Source organism: Chiloscyllium plagiosum, unplaced genomic scaffold, assembly GCF_037043375.1.
Source record: "Chiloscyllium plagiosum isolate Xiang-an unplaced genomic scaffold, Cpla_swu_hap1 HiC_scaffold_16, whole genome shotgun sequence".
Taxonomy (NCBI): Eukaryota; Metazoa; Chordata; class Chondrichthyes; order Orectolobiformes; family Hemiscylliidae; genus Chiloscyllium; species Chiloscyllium plagiosum.
The window spans coordinates 36,778,798-36,799,304 of NW_028270154.1; the positions used below are offsets into that span (position 1 = coordinate 36,778,798).

The following is a 20,507-nucleotide window of genomic DNA, read 5'->3' on the forward strand; positions in this document are numbered from 1 at the left end:
TTTATATCTTTCCACTCTCGCCCTAAACTTATGCCCTCTAGTTCTGGACTCCCCGACCCCAGGGAAAAGACTTTGCCTATTTACCCTATCCAAGCCCCTCATAATTTTGTAAACCTTGATAAGGTCACTCCTCAGCCTCCGACGCTACAGAGAAAACAGCCCCAGCCTGTTCAGTCTCTCCTTATAGCTCAAATCCTCCAACCCTAGCAATATCATTGTAGATCTTTTCTGAACCCTTTCAAGTTTCACAACATCTTTCCGATAGGAAGGAGACCAGAATTGCATGCAATATTCCAACATGACCTCCCAACCCCTGTACTCAATGCTCTGACCGATAAAGAAAAGCATATGGAATGCATTTCACTGGATTTTGATTGTCATTGAAGTGATTGTGTTGGAACTTAATGCGACTTTGTTTTACAATGTATTTTAAAATATTTTAAAATGTATCATGTTTGAATAGTTTGGTTGAACGGTTTGGATTTCTTAAAATTTCTTTTCTGTGATAAACTTCTGTTTCATTGTTAAAACCAAATTACATCCTGATATGCTTATGTTTCAATAGTAGACTGAGGAATTTTTTAAAAAATATGATCTATCAAGACCTGACCTGTCCAATAATAATGTCAGCTGGACTCCTAACAAGTGAGGGCTCATCTGGAATGTGAATTCATTTAATTCAAGAAATGCATAAGTGAAGGTGGCTGTGTTTTGATGAAATTTGTTGCACAGATTTTAAAAATGTTTTTGAATGTTGCCAAGTGTTTTCTAAGAATAGAAGATACATTAGTTAATTATTTGAAAGCTTTGATTAAGGATAAACTGAGAATGTAAACAGATTCATGGAAGTAAAGGCACGATCTAATAAGGAAGAGCTGCTTAGAGTGATGATCCAGTATTTGGAATTGGAAGAGAAATTTGAAATTGAGATGTCACAGCTGGAATTAGCTGGATACAGTTAGAAACAAGAAATTTTGAGTAAGAACAAAAGAGAAAGAAAGAAAGGATTAAGGCAAAAACAAAAAAAAGTGAACAAAGGAAAGGAGACTAATAGAAAATCATAAAATTTTAAAAGATTGTACTACAAAGGAATAGGGAAATTAAAAAACATTAGTTTTCCATAGAAAGGTTCAGAATAAAGAAGGAAAGAAGAAGTAATTCCATGGAGGATAATTTTGATTCCACTCAGAGGTTTACCTAAGAATCTATGGTCAGTGCCTAAATTTACTGAGGATAAAGCTGAAAGATAATTCATTTCATTTGAGAAAGTAGCTGGATAGATAAAGTGTCAAAAGATGTTTGGACCTTCATGTTAAAAAGTGTTTTGACAGGTACAGCTATGAATGTATACTGTACATTAGTTTGTCAGAAGAGCAACGGTAAAAACACAATTGTCAATGTTAATGAGTGTGTCCCTGAAGTTTATCAATTAAGGCTTAGGATTAAGAGAAGAAACCTTATCAAACATTCATAGAACTTGCAAAGGAAAAGATCAATAGTTTTGTTCACTAAAATTACAGACAAAATTTGAGAACATTGGGGCAAATTATGATTATTGAAGATTCAGAAATAGCATTCTTGCAAGTGTATTACCCAACTGAGATGTGAGTCAAATATCAAAGATCAGAGAGGTGACAGTTCTGGCATAACCTAAGATATCTTGCATGGTGTGAAATGCTCATATGGCAATCCACAAGGAACTTGGGTGGATAGGAAATCTGATGCTAGAAGAGGCAGGCAGAAGGATGCAAAAGCAAGGAGCCAAAATCATAAAATAAAAAATTGCATACTTCCATTGTAATAACACTGCTCATACAAAAAACAATTGCTGCAGGTTGAATGGAAAATGTATTTCAGTTGTAGAAATGCCTAAGGAATCCACAGAAAAAAAGGGTATTGGAAAAAAAATAGATATTAACTCTTGTAGCAGTAGTACAAAGAGAACCTATTTCCTTAGTATGAACTCAGAAAGTTTGTAAACCCTAATTTTTGTCCCTAATCAGCTCAACTCCTCCTTTTACCATAAATTTACTGCCCATGTGTCTACAGATGACATTGGGATTTCCATTTACCATAACACAGTTTTTTTTTCATAACCGCTCTTTGATTCTCTGATTTGCTTTTTCGCCTCCTTCTGAACATTCTGTACCTGTTTGGTTCACAACTGTATTTTCTACCTGACACCTGTTATAAGTGCACTTCTTTAACAATTTCTTGTTTCCTTTGTCATCCCAGGAGCTCTGAATTTGTTTGCCGAACCTTTTGAGGGAATATACTTGTCTGTTTCCAATCCATCTCATTTTTGACAGTAGTTCATTACTCAGCTATTGTTTCTCCTGCCAAATTTTAATGCCAATTTATGTGGCTCATTTCATTCTTACTCCACTGAAGTCAGCTGTCCACAGGTTGGTATTTTTAATCTAGATTGTTCATTGTCAGTTTCCAGCAACATCCTAAAACATATACATTGACCCTATCCCCTAAATACTCCCCCACTGACACTTGTTCGACTTGGCTCACCTCATTCCCACGAACTAGATCCAGCAATGTCTTGGAATGGACACACAGTGCTGCAGGAAATTCTGCTGAACACAATTGAGTTACACCTGCCCATCACTGCCCTTTGTTCTATCACTATTGCAATCTATGTTTCAGTCATTTAAGTCCTCCATTGTAACTAATCTTTGATGTTCACACTTATCTGTATTTTCCTCATAGATTTATTTCTTTACATCCTTCCCACAAACTGATGGTCTATACATTACACCAAGAAGTGTTCCTTGGCTCAAGTTAAATTGAACCTGCCCTTGAATTCATGGGACATCCTCATTCTCCAGCATTCAGCATGAATGAGTTGGACTGACAGGTGTGTCAATGCCAATTACTGAGTGAATTCCCATTTGCATCAATGGCCTCAATGGCATTTCATAGTACAAACTGTTACTTCCACATTCTGTCAATGGTGGAAGAACAAGGCATTTGGCATCAGTTACACTGAAATAATTTAAAACCACCTCAGTTTTGTGACTGAATGGTAAGGGCTTAGACCATTAAAGAAGTTCCAACTGGAACATTTTTGCACCTTCTACAGTTAATTAAGAAATTCGATGCACTGTGAAAATGTTTCAACCTAAGTTTTTTTAAATTTAAAAATGTATCATGATTGGGTACAAAATGTTGCCAGAAAATATTTACCTACAATAGGTCTGAAATCACAGCAGGAGATTCTTCACATTAACATGCAATACAGCATTTGTAGATGAAACCAGCATTTACCTAAAAATGGTTATCATATAATGATGAAAAGATTATTTATATGCCAAAGTACACACTCTGATTCAAAGTAGTTGTAGGCATTGTCCTTCACTCTGATTTGTACAACAAAACATCATGGGTTCATGTTTCATTCCCAATATCTAAGTACATATCTACAGTAGGGGTCAGGAGGCTCCTTAAAAAAAAATGAAAAAAAGCCTTCTAACATGTTAAAATTGTACAAGACTTTGGTTTGGCCGCATTTAGAATACTATGTACAGTTCTGGTCGCCACATTACCAAAAGGATGTGGACACTTTGGAGAGGGTGCAGAGAAGGTTTATGAGGATGTTGCCTGGTATGGAAGGTGCTAGCTATGAAGAGAGGTTGAGTAAGTTAGGATTGTTTTCATCAGAAAAAAGAAGATTGAGGGGGGACCTAATTGAAGTTTACAAAATCATGAAGATCAATGACAGAGTAGATAGTGATAAGCTTTTTCCCAGGGTGAGGGATTCAATAGCGAGAGTTGAAGCGTTCAAGGTGAGGTGAAAAGTTTAAGGGGGATACACGTGGCAAGTACTTTACACAGAGGGTGGTAGGTGCCTGGAACACATTGCCAGCAGACATAGTAGAGGCAGGCATGGTAGATCCATTTAAGATGTGACTGGACAGATGCATGAGTAGGGGAGAGCAGAGGGATACAGATACTTTGGAATTGGGTGATGGGTTTAGGCAGTGGATTTGGATCAGGTCAGGTTTTCCTTGTTCTTTGTTCTAAATATGAAAGACAATGAAAATTTAATAAGAGTAAAAACATAGGTGTACTTTAAGAGAAAAAAACAGAGTGTCCAGAATCAAAGGAACATCATGCAGTTACATCCCAGGAATAGCTATTACTGCCCAAATCTCGATATGGAGATGCCGGTGTTGGACTGGGGTGGACAAAGTTAAAAATCACGGAACACCAGGTTATAGTTCAACAGGTTTATTTGGAAGTACAAGCTTTTGGAGTGCTGCTTCTTTATCAGGTAGCTCGTGGAACAGGATGATAGGACACACAATTTAAAGCCAAAGGTTATAGTGTCATATAACTGATGCGATATATTGAACAAACCTAGATTACTGCTAAGTCTTTCATCTTTTAAATTGGGTTACAGGTTTTGATTCATTAATATGTAAATCCCAGAACTTATTTTAAGTCACATTCCCGAGCTAACTTAAGGTTTTATAAAAGAAAGTGACATTTCATCTCAGACAATGCACTAAAGTCGTGAGGTAAGAGTCAAACTGATTCTATTTCCAAAGTAGGAACTTATAACATGTCACATGGATTGACTGCCTACAGATGAAAGACTTAACAGCAATCTAGGTTTGTTCAGTATATCGCTCAGTTGTATGAGGCTATGACCTTTTGTTATAAATTCTGTGTCCTATAATTCTGCCCCACTAGCTACCTGACGAAGGAGCAGCGCTCCAAAAGCTTGTACTTCCAAATAAATCTGTTGGACTATAACCTGGTGTTGTGTGATTTTTAACTGTACCCAAATCTTAAATTTGCCTTAGGGTTTATCACGTTTTTCTTGGAGAATAATGGAGTATGTTTTCTTCACACTTCTGCATTTTCTGTTCAGCAAAGCATTTCAGCTTCGTCAAGTCGCTGAAATTAATTACTTTTAATTGAACGTGTCAAAATTCAGATTTTAAAATTCATTAAAATATAAGAAAAATCAGATTCGTTGATCGCTGAATATGAGCAATATGTATATTTCTGAATGACAGTTAACCCAAATTTTGTATTGATTAATGCAATGATGAAATGAACCGACAAAGAAAGATCATTCAGCTGCTCGGTGCATTGAATTGCATACACGGCTAAATACAGACGAGTCCTCTACAGTACTGTTCTTTCTTTATTTCAGTACGCGGTTGTGAAATAATTCGAAAGGAGCAGGACATTGACCCTTGTTACCGCGCCGTTGCAAATTCCTAAACGGGAGCTAAATAAGATGGAAAAGATCGACGTGCCGCTCAGTCAGCCGAGTTGCAGACCCCTGATCTGGTTTGGAACTTCAATGTAGCGTGGAACTGTGCTGCCAAAGAGACTTGCTTTCCCATTAAGTGCTTTTCTTGCTTCAAGACACTATTTCAAAGTAATTGCTAAGACATAAAGCAGTGTAATGTCTCCATATTACCTTGAGGAAGGAGGATAGCAGAAATCATAGCCTATCAGAATTGTAGTCAAGCGAAGCACTATATGCAAATATCTACATTTCTATTTCCATCAGATGGAAAATCGGTGATTTCGGAGATGTGCTGCCTCTAAAGATTTGGCTGTCAAGTTGTGGTAACTCCAGTCTTCAATGACATTTCACGGCTAGTCTCAGTTGCAACTCATACTTGACATTGTTGATTTGCTCTGGAAGCACTTTCATGGCTTTTTGGTCATGCACTCGATCAAGAATTCCCGCCTGCAGCAAAAATCTGTTTCCAGAGCAATAGCTGCATTGTCAGGTTCAAACTATAGACCCAGCAATAAGGAGAGCTTCAATCAGAAAGAATCCCTCTGAACCAGTGAGGGGGTTAGAGGGCAAAAGTGTTTCTGCAACTGAAGACATTTGGAGGTGAAAGATTTCCTCTCTGAACTAGGAGATAGGTTGTGAAGCACAGCTGTCTTCAGTGGGGTTCAGAGGATGAGCCCACTTTGCTGCAGAGGAAAATGACTGTTCAAATAGCTTTGCAGAGCGTAATGGTCAGATGGTCCAATTAGATTTTGTTTTCCTTTGTAAAACGTAGATTAAAAACAAAAGTTTTAAAAGGGATAAGAACGCACGTATTCTAATTCAACATTTCCCATGCCACTTTGCCTTCAGCTCTCCAGTGCGAATTTGGGATGGGGAAGATCCAAGTGGGAACAATTGTGGAGTTATAAATGTGTTACCTTATACGCTGAGTTCGGTCCTGCACTGTTATCACCTGCTATTCTGCAACCACTGACTTTCCAACACAGGAAGCAATCACCAACAGGACTCCTGACTTTTTCACTCGTTTTGGTCAATGGATATTGAGATGAATTTTAACGTCCTCACTTCTGTCTCAACTGATATCAACCATTCATTATTTACCAGTCAGGCATCCTGAGACTTTGTTTCATCGTCACACCCGTGCTACACATATTCATAATCTCTCATTTAAATATGTCTACATTCATATAAGTATATCTTATACACGTGGTTTAAAAAAAACAACAGAAAGCGCTGGGGACAGAAAGATGACAGCCAATATTCAGGAGCAAATAGTTCCAATTTGTTCGATACATTTTACTGATTTTACTGAATCACTGAATAGATAATTGAAATATGTTGTTTTAAAATGCAGGAAATTAACTACATTGAAGCAGCGAACATAATAAAAGTTTGTAATTTAATCAAAAGTCTAATGCACGAAATCTTTGCTAAAGAAATATATTGCATCGCAGCGATTATCATCGGCATTTATGACTTTACATCTGCTCGTAGTTAGGTCTCCTGAATGTTGAAGTTTACATGCATTACAGATAGCTGCAGAAAGCACACAACTTTTGTAGTATATATCAAAAAATGAAATATATATACTTTTAAAATTAAACAAATGAACTAACAGACAAAAGTAGTCTGTTTATAATAAACCCGGGACATCATCGTTAGCAAGAAAATCCACTTTGCGATTTGAAAAAAAAATCGGTGAGTGTTTGATGCGATCCTCAGTTTTTCACGCTTTTGTTTTTGACGGTTTGAAGAGGCCGGGTCCCTCTTATCCCTGGGGATCCCTGTGCCTTTAGTTGACCTTGCTCCTAGAAGGACAGGGCTTTAATTTCAGACCCTGGAGGCTGCCGTAGACAAAAGATCGGGTCCAGGCGGGCAGGTGCAGGGACTCGATCGGAAATGTTCATTGCTCAATGAAGTAGGGCATTTCTCCAACCTCCAGCATTGCATTTCATTATACCTCAGTGTTTTCTTCAAAACCAACATTCCTCCCCCCAGGGATCCTTCAATACTCAGGTCCAGAATGACTTGTTGACTGTGTGCACTTTTTTGATCGTTATTTTTGATGAAAAATGTGAAAACCAATGAAATACCTTTCCATTCAACATTCAATTATAATGTTTGATCAAATGAACCTTAGTCTTCCACTTTGTTTTTTTTAATATATTCAGTTTGTAAAGTAAAACACCCAATGAATAAGTGAAACCGTTAGAACAATGAATATGCCAAAAGTTACAGCAGCGTCAATATTTAATCATAAATGAAGAACTGCGGATGCTGAAATTCTGAAACGGAAACAGAAACTCAGTAGGTCTGGCAGCATCTGTAGAGAGAAACAGAGTGAAAGTTTCGAACGGTTCAGAAGAAGTGTCCTGGTTTGGAAACTTTGTTCTTCTCTCCACAGATGCTGCCAGATCTACTGACCGTCTCCAGCAATTTCTGGTTCTGTTCCAATATTTAAAACTTAAGATTGCATTTCATGGCACTACATTCAGTGTTAGCCAAATGGAGTAAGTGGTGAGTATAGAGACCAATATATTTACCTTGTTTTCCTGTGTGAATATGTATCTGGACGGTGAGAAATATGAAACATGCTTACCTCCTCACGCATGATTGATTGTGTTGTTGAGCCGTAAATTCTAAATGCGCCATATAAGTTACGTTAACGGTGGTAACTATCTCCCCAAGTTACTCAGAGAGGAATCGACTTCTGGTCGGGCTTCCCTCTGCTATCCAGTGACCCCTGCTGGAAACTCGGTGAGGTCACGAATATTCTGACCCGTTGTCTCCCCCATCACCTTCCCATCCAAGTAACCAAATCTTAAAAATGTGGATTGTCCACTTTCGTACACGAGAAGTGACCACTTCGATGAGGTACATGAAAACCATCAGGACTATGAACTAATTATGATGTCAGTCACTATTTCCAATATCGATGGAAGAAGGGTGAACCTCAGCTCATGCTTTGTTTGGAGTGCGAAAACGATCGTTAAAGTCTATATCTGCTGGTTCAAAGGCCTGGGAGCAGAACTTTGGGCCACATAGCTGCACAATTCAGGAGATCTTGAACCGTTTCGGTTAGTTCCCATTGTTCAAGTGCCAGCACCTATATTAACTCTTTTCATATTTATATTGGACTTTTCAAAAACACATTTAAAATGTTATTTTGTCAAATAATTTTGCATTCATGTTTAATTTGAATTTCTGCTTAGCTGCGTCTCACCGCAAATCAGTGAAGAATTAATTGCTTCACCAAACTATGGAATCTGCCTACATCATAACAATGTCCGACAAGTAGACTGTGTGCGCGAATTGAGTGATACAAAGACATCTGTGATCTGTTTTACATCAATCCAGGAGGTGCATCATCATGCACCACATCGACGCTGCTTGTCATCAGCAAGGTTAAAGAACATCGAAAATGAAGCGTTTCGTTCAAGCTAATGCTCAATTGACCTCTCCAGCTGAATAAGGTCAATATAGAATCATACTGCCAGGCAATAAATCAAATATCTAAGTCCCATTCAAAAAATGCAAATATTCAGGCTCCCTTAGTTTGCATACGCTAAAATACACCCGAATCAACATATTAATCTTTGACCGAAAAACTCTGGGATGTTATCTTCCGCGTCGGTTCGAAGTAACTGTTGCGGTTGCATTTAAACATATGCACACACTGGGGGGGGGGGGGGGGGAACCTAGTTTAAAACGAAATGATTACAGGTTGTCCAGTCAAAATTCATTCATGTTATTACACGAAGCGGGATGCTTTTGATTTTAAAAACTGCAGTTTACCGACTCAGTGGGATTTGTTTTGTTCTGGATCTGTGATATGGATTTAACTCGCAGGGATCCATCCACGTGGTTGTTTTATTTATCCTCTCCCCCTTGGCGATGTTGTGCTGTCAGCCCTTCCCCAATTGAGATGGATGATGCAGTGTTATTGGAATTGGAGGTTTTTTTTAATCCTCCCGAGGCGGCTAAAGCCCCTGTTCTATCCCAGACACGTGCATATACAACAGGATTGTCCGAACCACCTGGCTTGATCGTAAGTACAGGCTAAACGAGGCACCCCGAGAATAGCAGCCCATCCCCGGGGGCCATCGGCAGTGTGTATGCAGGCTATTGGCTTAATCACATAAACTCGAGCTTATGAAAGGAATCACCGCTTCAGCGCTTAATATATTCATTATTCTAGAAAACGTTAGTATAGAAAATGCCTTAAGGGAAATAAAGTCCAGTACGCCGTTCTAAGACAGCTGCAAAAACTAAATATTTTTTAAAAAAATCTTTTCATCCAGTTTATGTTTCTACTTGCCCTGCGGGTTTTATTTCTTTTGTTTTTGTGAAGTTTGCTGCTCTTGTGTTTAGCTCTTGCCTTCCACCAAGACAACGATGCCACTCTTCACTGGTCCCTTGAGCAGCCATTGACAGTCAAGTGGTCTCTCGTGTGATTGCCTGCCTCAAAATTTGTATACATTCACTTTAGATGACAGCTTGGAGTGGGCGTTTCTTTTCATTTCCTGATGCCTTTTGAAAGACTGATCTCATCCGTGTTTTCCCATTGACAATGACGAAGTTGTAATGATTATAAGTTTTAAAACAGAGAAGGAAAATCCACGCGCACAATTCGGGTCCCCTTTCAACTATCTTGGTCAACTTTAGGTTTGGATCTCAAAGTAACTTTTTAAAAAAATCATTGTTGCCCAAGGGTCATTGATAGTTCAATCAATATTCTATAATGCAGTTCGCAAATACAGAAGGATGTACCAGTGTGTACTTAATGTTCAGATGAAGGTATTTTGAAAAATGAAGTATTTGTGCAGATTTTATTCTGAAAATCTTATTTTAATATTTCAACTCAGAATAATTCTCGATGGAACACCTCTGAAAGAATCAGGCATGAAATCATTTTTAAAAACGTTAAATTTTTTTTTATTTACATGCAGTGTATAAAGAATCAAAACATTAACCTGGTAAGAACACATATTAGAATAAACTCTTTATGTACAAAAAATACATCTTCATATGAATGCTTCTCCTTGAATAAATAATACATGGGCACTGTGCCCAGCTTGGTCTGAAACCCATGTCCAATGACCGAGACTCTAAGAACAGCGCCGGAGGTCGGGATCCATAATGCATGAACCCCGCTTCTTGTCTCCTTTCTCTGTTTCTTTCATCCTATTGTCAGGGCGTTCAAACTAAATTTCCACGCTCATTTTTCTTCATTAGGACTTTACAAATTGTAAAGCTGACTTTTCACCTCGTCTGCAGAAGCAAATCTCTCTCTCTCTTTTAATCCTAAATCGCATTAAATAGAGGCTGATGTCTATTCTGTGATGACAGACAAAGAAAGCTTTTGTGGAAATCAGAAAAGTGCACAGGGAGAAAAAGCTTAAGACGGTTTGAAAGAGCTGACAACTCTTTAGAGCGCTGCTAATCGTTATCACTTGTAACCCCAGCGTTTGAAAGAAACAGCAAATTGTCAAAATGTTCTTTTTGCGTTGATTTTCTACTATAAGAACTACCAGTATATATTTATATATATGTATAAAATAATATTCTACTGGCCATCACTGACTGAAAACTGGTTTTTAAAAAAAGTTCGTGCAGTCTTAAGGCAAAAATGTGAACAGTCACTTATGGGTTTCGGTTTCGTTCCCCTCAATGGTATTCATTGAAACAGGTCACTTCATTGAGAAACTCTTTTTGGATAGTGCGGAATGAGAAGATGCTGTCCGAAGGTCTTTTATATGCATAGTCTTCGGAGGTGGAGGGACTGGCTGGACTGGAAGTGCAAGTGGTTGCAGATGATGGGGATGCTGTGGTCACCCAGGATCCCTCATCGCTGCTTGGGCTGGGTGGGTCGATGTTTTTCAGATAGCCGGGCAGCATCACTGGCTTGCGGCTGCTGTCCATACACTGATCGGCCAGTCTGAGGGTTTCAGACAGAGCCCAGATGTAATTATGGGCGAATCGCAGAGTTTCTATCTTGGTCAGCTTGGCATCGTCGGGGAAGGTTGGCAGGACACTGCGGAGGTCATCCAGGGCGGAGTTCAGGTTGTGCATCCTGTTCCTCTCTCGGTCGTTGGCTTTGGTCCTCCGGCTTCGCTTCACCAGGTGCTGGCCGCTTTGGGGCTTTGCTTTCGAGCGGCCTCTGGGTTTGCGCTTCTTGTCTCGCGGGTCCTCTGACCTCTCCAGGTTAGAGCGGGGAGTCGGGCTCGGCAGGAGGAGCTCGCCAGATGGGGTACTAACTGAAGATGGAGGTGACGCAGTTAGGAAACTGAGTCTGTCCTCTTCATCTGTCAGTGGGAAGGAGAGGTCGCTCTGGTCACAGTCAGAATAGGTGCAATCCATCCTGATGGGAGAGAGAGAGAGAGAAAAATGAAACGTTCCAGGAGCAATCGAGTTTCAGCTTTTTTTTAAAAATGCTTTACAGTTCTTTTAACTGACACCTCAACAGCCCAACACAAAAATAAGGGGGAAAAGGGAACAAAATGCAGCACGATTAAAGATGCTGCAGTGCTTACATTGGAGGCAGAGCGGACAGCAAGTGAAGATGTAAAATCCAGCGAATTTTCTGAGGTTCCTCCTGCTGTTGGGATTTCTCCCGAGGACACGCGACTTCAGTTGTTTTCTACTGATCTTGGTGCAATAAGCTCGTGTGAGCAGCGAGTTTGGCACACGACTCAATAAACGGTTTATATACGCTCTGAAACAATCACCCCGTCCCTCGGGAGGTTGGGGGTTGGGGGGGTGGGGGGAGAGGAAGAATGAATTGATCAGAGCTGCCCGTGCCACACTCCCTCTGATGAACACAGGCTTTGTCACCGATCCCCAACATCCCCCCCCCACCCCCCACGCCCTCCCCCGCACTGGCGGCGTCTCCGGCAGCGTGTCTTTCATTATTCCACCGTCTCACCGACCAATGCCAGCAACAATTGGGATCCCTGGCACGCGAAATGGGCCAATAGGAATGAGCGGCTGCACGGCCGCCACGCTCCCCGGGTGAGGTTCATTAGTCCGGCACCGAGAGCCCTGATTAACCCCGCAGGTCAGGCACGCTCCTTCGGCTTACAACCTCCACCACACACAGAGGGAGAGAGAGAGAGAGGCAGCACACCACCCTCCAGCGCTATCAAACCTGACAGAATACAACAACAAAAAGTGTGTGCATTTTCCATTGACACGCGGCTGCAATTATATTCACCGCTGGTGCACTTCAATCTCGAAGTTAGTTGCAGTAGTAAGGAAATGCATCCCTCGTCCGAACCTTTCATTTAACTATTTGCTTCAGATCTAATTCTGTTCCAGAGTTTGTCATCACTGCAGCAATATTGATTGTTAAACACTTATTGGAGGGAGAGTTATCTCCGCACTTTTAGACCGTTTTGAGTTGACTTGCTTCAAGGGTATTATGTGTTGTTCAAAATGTGAGCTGTCCGACTCACTCCCGCAGCTGAGCTCTGTAACTGCTGCTTACATTATCTGGGAACAGTTGGCAGGATGTTCATGTTTGCGTGCTTTCCCGTTTAAATGCAGTGTATTACATAGATTACACCAGATGCTTATAAACTTCTAACACGTCAACTCTAATAGCCTATGCCCTTTATTTTACAAAAATAAAGTGGCTTAGAAGCTTCCCTATAACAAACCTACTTCATAAAACTCAAGCACAGCGCGAACAAAGTTTCGTGATCTTGTGAGATGGTCGAGATCAATAACTGTTCCGAAAGACATTTTTCAAAAGATGTACGTCCGTAATATTGGCGCGATTCGCCCCGTTGCCCCTGTAATAGTTCAGGGGAAGAACATGACGAGCATAAGATTTGGGATTCATTGAGACTTACTCCCAACCGTGATGTTAATGACATCCATTCCGGAGACAGTGGTCAGTTTTGTGGATAGTTATTAAGGAAGGATAATATAAATGATCGCGGTTCGATAGTAGCATTTTTTTTATAGACTAGGAGATTCTTGGGCAACTTTTCAGTGGTTTCAGTTGTGGCAGAACTGTAGTAAGCGGTTAAGCTTAAAACCAACCGCTTCTTGCAAAATTAAGGATCAAATCAAACAAAACAAATATATGTTCGCGGAAATGTTTGACTGGACTGACTTGAACATACCAGCCCTTGGTCTACATGAGCGGTGATTTATTCAGTCACAGCAATCTGATGCTGAGCTGAAAGGTAAACTTTGGTCCGCTGAATAGAACCACGCTTTTGTTTTGTTTTTGGAGGCAACAGTAGGTCTACATTTTAGCATCGTGTACTGAAGGGCCCACTTGTAATGCATTTGAAACCAAAGCTTAGAAATTCCTACTAGCAATCAGAAAATTTCAACACAGAATTTTTAGAACCCCGCTCCAACTTCTGGCGGGTACTTCAAACCAAATGGTTAAACGCTACGATTTTTCTTTCAGGGTGGGAGAGCACGCCTCCGGATTACATAAGGAGGGGGAAGAAATCTGACGTTACGTGCAGTATTGTCTCAACCTGCAACTTCACATTGGCCAGTCACTCATTTGCATATGATGAATTCAAATGGTGTATGCAGCCTGGATAAACTGGTGCACCTGTCGGATAACCATGCCGTGTGAATGGGACTTCAATGTTTATTTTCCCACAACCCTGCCCGATCACTATCGACAAGCACAAAGACAGCAGCTTTACAGAGACCAGTCTATGACGTTGCTAGAGACGCCCTGTGAATTAAATTGCAATATGGAAACATTTTTTAACGTAAGAGTTGGTTTGTTGATCGGGAACGCCAAAGAAGTCGTACGGCAGAAGAAGAAGGACTAAGTGCTTCCTTCCAGCAATTACTTCAGCGTTTGAGTTAGGAAATGTTACCCTGGGGTCTATGATCTGCTATCTGGGTCTGATAATATCAGATTCAGGGTTCTGTACTCCAGATCGAGATTTAAAGTTAATAAAATTTTAATTTATAAATTACCATACAATACTTCAGGTCACCCGCAAATATTTGCAGCCAATGTGTGCACAGCACTTTCTCACACAGAAAAATACGACAATGATCAGATAGTTGATATATATGAATATTGGCATGGAGGTAGGAGAGTTCGGTTCCTCTTCTTCAATTTAGCGTGATGGGATACTTCATGTTCACATAAGATGACAAACCACGGCTCCGGTTAACATTGTATTTGAAAGACAGCACCTTGGACAGTGCAGCATGTTCTCAGTGATGCACTGTAAATGCGAAAATTGCATGCTGTGTGCTCAAAACCTTCTGACCCAGAAAGCAGAATTGCTACTGCCTATCCATTTAAGATAGAAGTAAACGCTATTTCGGCAACACAATTAAGTTGGGACTGCTTGTTTCAACACTGGAAGTAGAATATGGTCTTAGTAGTCTTAAGTAGAGAACTGTTCACAACTGTAAGAACTTAGCAACAAGAGTAAGCCATTCAGCCCACTGAGTTTGCTCCGCCATTCATTACAATCATTGCTGATCAAATATTTCTGTGTTTGAGCCATACCATCCCAGAACTCCTAATGCTATTGGTAAAACTTGACTTACTCTTGGGAAATAAGGCAGGTCAGGTGACTGAGGTGTCAGTGGGGGAGCACATTAGTTCTATTAATTTGAAAATAGTGATGGAAATTAATTCACTGGATATAAATGTTGAAGTTCTAAATCGGAGGAAGGCTAATTTATACGGTTTTTGGCGAGAACTTTCAAAATTTGATTGGGGGCAGATATTCACATGTAAAAAGACGGCTGGGAAATGGAAAACCTTCAAAAACGAGACAATGAGAATCCAGAGACAGTATAGTCCTGTTAGGGAGATAAAAAGCTAGTAGGTGTAGGGAAAGCTGGATGACTAGAGAAATTGAGGTTTTTGTTAAGAAAAAGACAGAAGCACATGTCATTTAGACAGGAGAAATCGAATGACTTCTTAGAAGAGTATAAAGGTAGTAGGAGTATACTTAAGAGTGAAATCAGGATGGCAAAAAAGAAGACATGAGATAGCTTTGGCAAATAGAGCTAAGGCGAATCCAAAGGGATTTTAAAAATGCAAAAGGGTAACTAGGGAGAGAATAGGACCTCTCAAAGATCACAAGCAGCCCATGTGTGGAGCTACAGGAGATGGGGGAGATATTAAATGAGTATTTTGCATCAGTATTTACTGTGGAGAAGAACGTGGAAGACATAGAATGTGGGGAAATAGATAGTGATAACTTGAAAAATGTCTATATCACAGAGGATGAGGTGTTGGAAGTCTTGACCAATGCACAAAACTGGATAAATCCCCAGGACCTGATCAGGTGTAACCTAGAATTCTGTAGGAAGCTAGGGAAGTGATTGTTAGGCCCCTTGTTGAGATATTTGTATCATCAATGGTCACAGGTAAGGTGCTAGAAGACCAGAAGGATGTTGGCTAATGTGGTTCCACTATTTAAGAAAGGTGATAAGGACAAGTTAGGGAACTAAAGACTAGTGAGCTTGACATTGGGCAAGTTGTTGGAGGGAATCCAGAGGGACAGGATATACATGTATTTGGAAAGACAAGGACTGATTAGGGATAAGCAGCATGGCTTTGTCAGTGGGAAATAATGTTCCACTAAATCGATTGAGTTCTTTGAAGAAGTAACAAAATGGATTGATGAGGGCAGGATGGTAGACGTGATCTATTTGGACTTCAGTAAGGCGTTCACCAAGGTTCCTCATACGAGACTGGTTAATAAGGTTTGACCTCATGAAATAAAGGGAGAACTAATCATTTGGATACAGAACTGGCTTGAAGGTAGAAGACAGAGGTGGTAGTGGAGGGTTGTTTTTCAGACTAGAGGCCTGTGATCAGTGGTGTGCCACAGGATTGGTGCTAGTTCCATTGCTTTTCATCATTAATGTAAATGATTTGAGTGTTAGCAAATGAGATATAGTTAGTAAGTTTGCAGATGACACCGAAATTGGCCGTGTAGTGGACAACAAAGAAGGTTAATCTCAGAAGGTTAACAATGGGATCTCGATCAGATATGCCATTGGACTGAGGAGTGGCATGTTGAGTTTAATTTATATAAATGTGAGGTGCTGCAATTTGGAAAAGCAAAACAGAGCAGGACTTATACACTTAATGGCAAGGTCCTGGGGAGTGTTGCTGAACAGAAACCTTGGAGTACAGGTTCATAGTTCCTGAAAAGTAGAATTGCAGGTGGATAGGATAGTGAAGGAGGTATTTGATATGCTTTCCTTTATTGGTCAGAGCATTGAGTATAGGAGTTGGGAAATCATGTTGTGGCTGTACAGGACATAGGTTAGACTACATTTGGAATATCATGTGCAATTCTAGTCTCCTTCCTATCGGAAGGATGTTGTGAAACTTGAAAGGGTTTAGAAAAGATTTACCAGATTTTTCAAGGGTTGAAGAATTTGAGCTATAGAGAGAGGTTGAACAGGTTGGGGCTTTTTTCCCTGGAGCATCAGAGGCTGAGGGGTGACCGTATAGAGGTTTATAAAATCATGAGGGGCATGGATAGGATAAATAGCCAAGGTATTTTCTGTGGGGTGGGGTGTCCGAACTAAAGGGCATAGGTTTAGGGTGAGGGGGAAAGGTTTAAAAGGATCTAAGGGGCAACGTTTTCAAACAGAGGGTGGTAGGTGTATGGAATGACCAGCCAAAAGAAGTGATGAAGGCTGGTATAATTACAACTTTTAAAAGGCATCTGGATGGGTATATGAGTAGAAAGGGGTTAGAGAGGTTTGTGCCAAGTTCTGGCAAATGGGACTAGATTAGGTTAGGATATCTGTTCAGCATGGACATGTTGGACTGAAGGGTCTGTTCTGTGCTGAACATCTCTGTGACTCAATGACTCAAACTAGAAATTTATCAATCTCAACTTTTAACATATTCAAAGACTGAGCTTCCACAGCCTTTTGTGGTAAAGAATTCCAAAGATTTGCCACCCAGAGTAAAAAATCTCTTCATCTCAGTCCTAAATGACATTCCCCTTTTTAAAAACTTGTACCCTCTTGTTCTAGCCTCCCCAACAAGAGAGAAACATCTTATCTGAATCTACCTGTCTTTCCCTTTAAGGTGTAGGTTTGCTCGCTGAGCTGTAGGTTTGATATCCAGATGTTTCATTACCTGGCTAGGTAACATCATCAAGCTGTTGTCTCCTGCTTTCTATTTATATCTTTCTCCAGGATGGGGTTCCTGGGGTTTGTGGTGATGTCATTTCCTGTTCGTTTTCTGAGGGGTTGATAGATGGCATCTAGATCTATGTGTTTGTTTATGGCATTGTGGTTGGAGTGCCAGGCCTCTAGGAATTCTCTGGCATGTCTTTGCTTATGCTGTCCCAGGATAGATGTGTTGTCCCAGTCAAAATAGTGGGTTTTTTTCATCCATGTGTAGGGCTACGAGGGAGAGAGGGTTGTGTCTTTTTGTGGCTAGCTGGTGTTCGTGTATCCTGGTGGCTAACTTTCTTCCTGTTTGTCCTACGCAGTGTTTGTGGCAGTCCTTGCATGGAATTTTGTCGATGACATTGGTTTTGTCCATGGGTTGTATTGGGTCTTTTAAGTTTGTTAGCTTTGTTTGAGAGTGTTGGTGGGTTTGTGTGCTACTAGGATTTCGAGGGGTCTTAGTAGTCTGGCTGTCATTTCTGAAACTTCTTTGATGTATGGTAAGGTGGTTAGGGTTTCTGACTGTGTTTGGTCTGCTTGTTGTGGTTTGTTCTTGAGGAATCTGCGCACTGTATTTTTTGAGTATCCTTTAAGTATTTTGCTCATTTAAATTAAATCACATCTCATTCATCAGGAACAATTATACTGAATGTTTGTTGCACTACCTTTGTAGCAATCATATATTTGCTGAGATTAGGAGATCAGAACTACACACAATGCTTTAGGTGTTATCTAACCAAGCTCTTTTACTGTTGAAGAAATGTCTCACAGTTCCTGTACTCAGATCCTCTTTCTGAACCTGCATGTTAGCCTTCAGTGACATATTGATAAAGACATACTTGTCCCTTTGCACACTTCCATTTTCCAAACATTCAAGAGATACTCTGCACATCTGTTCTTCCTACCAAAGTTGGTAATCTCACAGTTTTCCACATTATATTCAATCTGCCACGTTCTTTCCCATTGACTAAACATGGTTGAATTCTCCTGAAAACATTTTATGTCTTCCTACAACACATTCCTGTTTAGCTTCATATCATCTACAAATCTGGAAATCTTACATTTGGCCCCAGTTCCACATCATTGTGGAATTGGGAACAGCTATATATTGTGAACAGCTGGGGGCCGAGCGCTAATCCTTAAGGTAACCCACCAATTAGAGCCTGGCAAAATGAGAATGACCCATTTCCTGTTTTCTTTATGTTAGCTTATCAATTTATGCGTATCAATTTATTACCTCTTACACCAATGTTTTAATTTTGATAGCTAACCTTTTGTGGGAGACCTTATTGAAACTCTTCCGAAAGATCAAATGTACCACATCCATCAACTACCTTTTATCAATTTTGTTAGGAACATCCAACATATTTGTCAAACATGATTTTGTTTTCACAAATCCATGCTGACTCTGCTCAATCAGATTATTTCAGTCCAAGTGTTCATTTATCACCTCCCTAATGATAGATTTGATTATTTTCATGACAACCGACATAAGATTTAGTCTCTTGTTCTCTGCTTTTTTTTTTGTCTCCTTGTTTCTTTCTTAGTGGGGTGACATTTGCAAGTTCCTAATCTGCAGAAATCATTTTAGAATATATGGAATTTTGGCCAGATGATTGCCAATGAATCAATCATCTCTTTAGCTACCTCCTTTAACACTCAGGATGTGGATTGTCAGGTCCCTAAGACTTATCAATTTTCAGCCTCATTAGTTTTGCCAGTACAACCATCTTGCTAATACTAATTTCTTTCAACTCCTCATTCTTCATAGTCACTTGTATTTCTAATTCTGGGAGATGGTATCTGCCTCAGTGAGAACAGATACAAAGTAATAATTTAGCTTTTTGCCATTTCTCTATTTCCCATTATATATTCGGCTGACCCTGCTCTTAATGGCACCAAATATGCTTTCGACAAGCATTTCTTTTTTAATGTACCTGTAGAACCATTTACAGTTCATTCTCATGTTTTGTTGCTAGATTGCATACAGATTCTATTCTTACCTTCCTTGGAAGCTTTCTGCTCCGCTTTTGCTTTATTCTACAAAAAGGTAGATAGGATAGTGAAGAAGGTCAGGATTGGAGGATCTGAGCTATAGGGAGAGGCTGATTAGGCTGGGGCTGTTTTCCCTGGAGCGCTGGAGGCTGAGGGGTGACCTTATAGAGGTTTACAAAATTATGAGGAGCATGGATAGGATAAATAGACAAAGTCTTTTCCCTGGAGTGGGGGAGTTCAGAACTAAAGGTTTAGGTGAGGGGGAAAGATATAAAAGGGACCTAAGGGGCAACCTTTTCACGCAGAGGGTGGTATATGTTTGGAATGAGCTGCCAGAGGAAGTGGTGGAGGCTGGTACAATTGCAACATTTAAAAGGCATTTGGATGGGTATATGAATAGGAAGGGTTTGGAGGGATATGGGCCGGGTGCTGGCCAGTGGGACTAGATTGGGTTAGGATATCTGGTTGGTATGGACGAGTTGGACTGAAGGGTCCATTTCCATGCTGTACATCTCTATGGCTCTATGTTCCTAACCTTTAGATTTGTTACCATATCTGGACATGATGTTATCTTTATGTTTTAATCTTATACAATGGTTAACTTCCTTTGTCAGCCACAATTGACTGATCTTTTTAAAGGTTTTTGCACCTTGAAGTAGTGTATAGTTACTGTAAGCCATGTAAATGCTGCTCCAGAAAACCATCCCTAAGATACTTCAGAAACTCAATTTCCACAGCTTTAGTATTCAGTTGGTTAGCCAATCAAATGCAGATTGAAGTTACCCATGATAACTCTGTTACACATGCTACAACTTTCTCTCACCACCTGATTTATACAATGCCCCACTATTATTTGGCGGTGGCCTGTAATAACTCCAACCAATGTCTTCAGTTCATTGTGGTTTCCTAGTTCCACCCAAACAGATTCCTGACATTTTCCTTTTGACGTGAGATCTTCCCTTACTAACCAGCTGATCCCATCTCATATAGTCAGTGCACATCTACCCAGCAGCCCACACCTTTTTTCATTCTCTGATCTTCCTAGACATCACATCTCATTGAATGTTTCAAATCACTTTGAATGTCC

At 40.2% G+C, this 20,507-nt stretch overlaps 1 protein-coding gene across 1 annotated transcript; it reads right to left on the reverse strand.

Annotated features, from left to right (window-relative positions):
* Positions 1-10,232: 10,232 nt before the first annotated feature.
* Positions 10,233-11,635, reverse strand: neurog1 (neurogenin 1). Its single transcript, XM_043704224.2, has one exon. It carries the CDS (start codon positions 11,633-11,635, stop codon positions 10,943-10,945), a length of 693 nt encoding a protein of 230 aa, XP_043560159.1. The 3' UTR covers positions 10,233-10,942.
* Between the last annotated feature and the right edge of the window lie 8,872 nt (positions 11,636-20,507).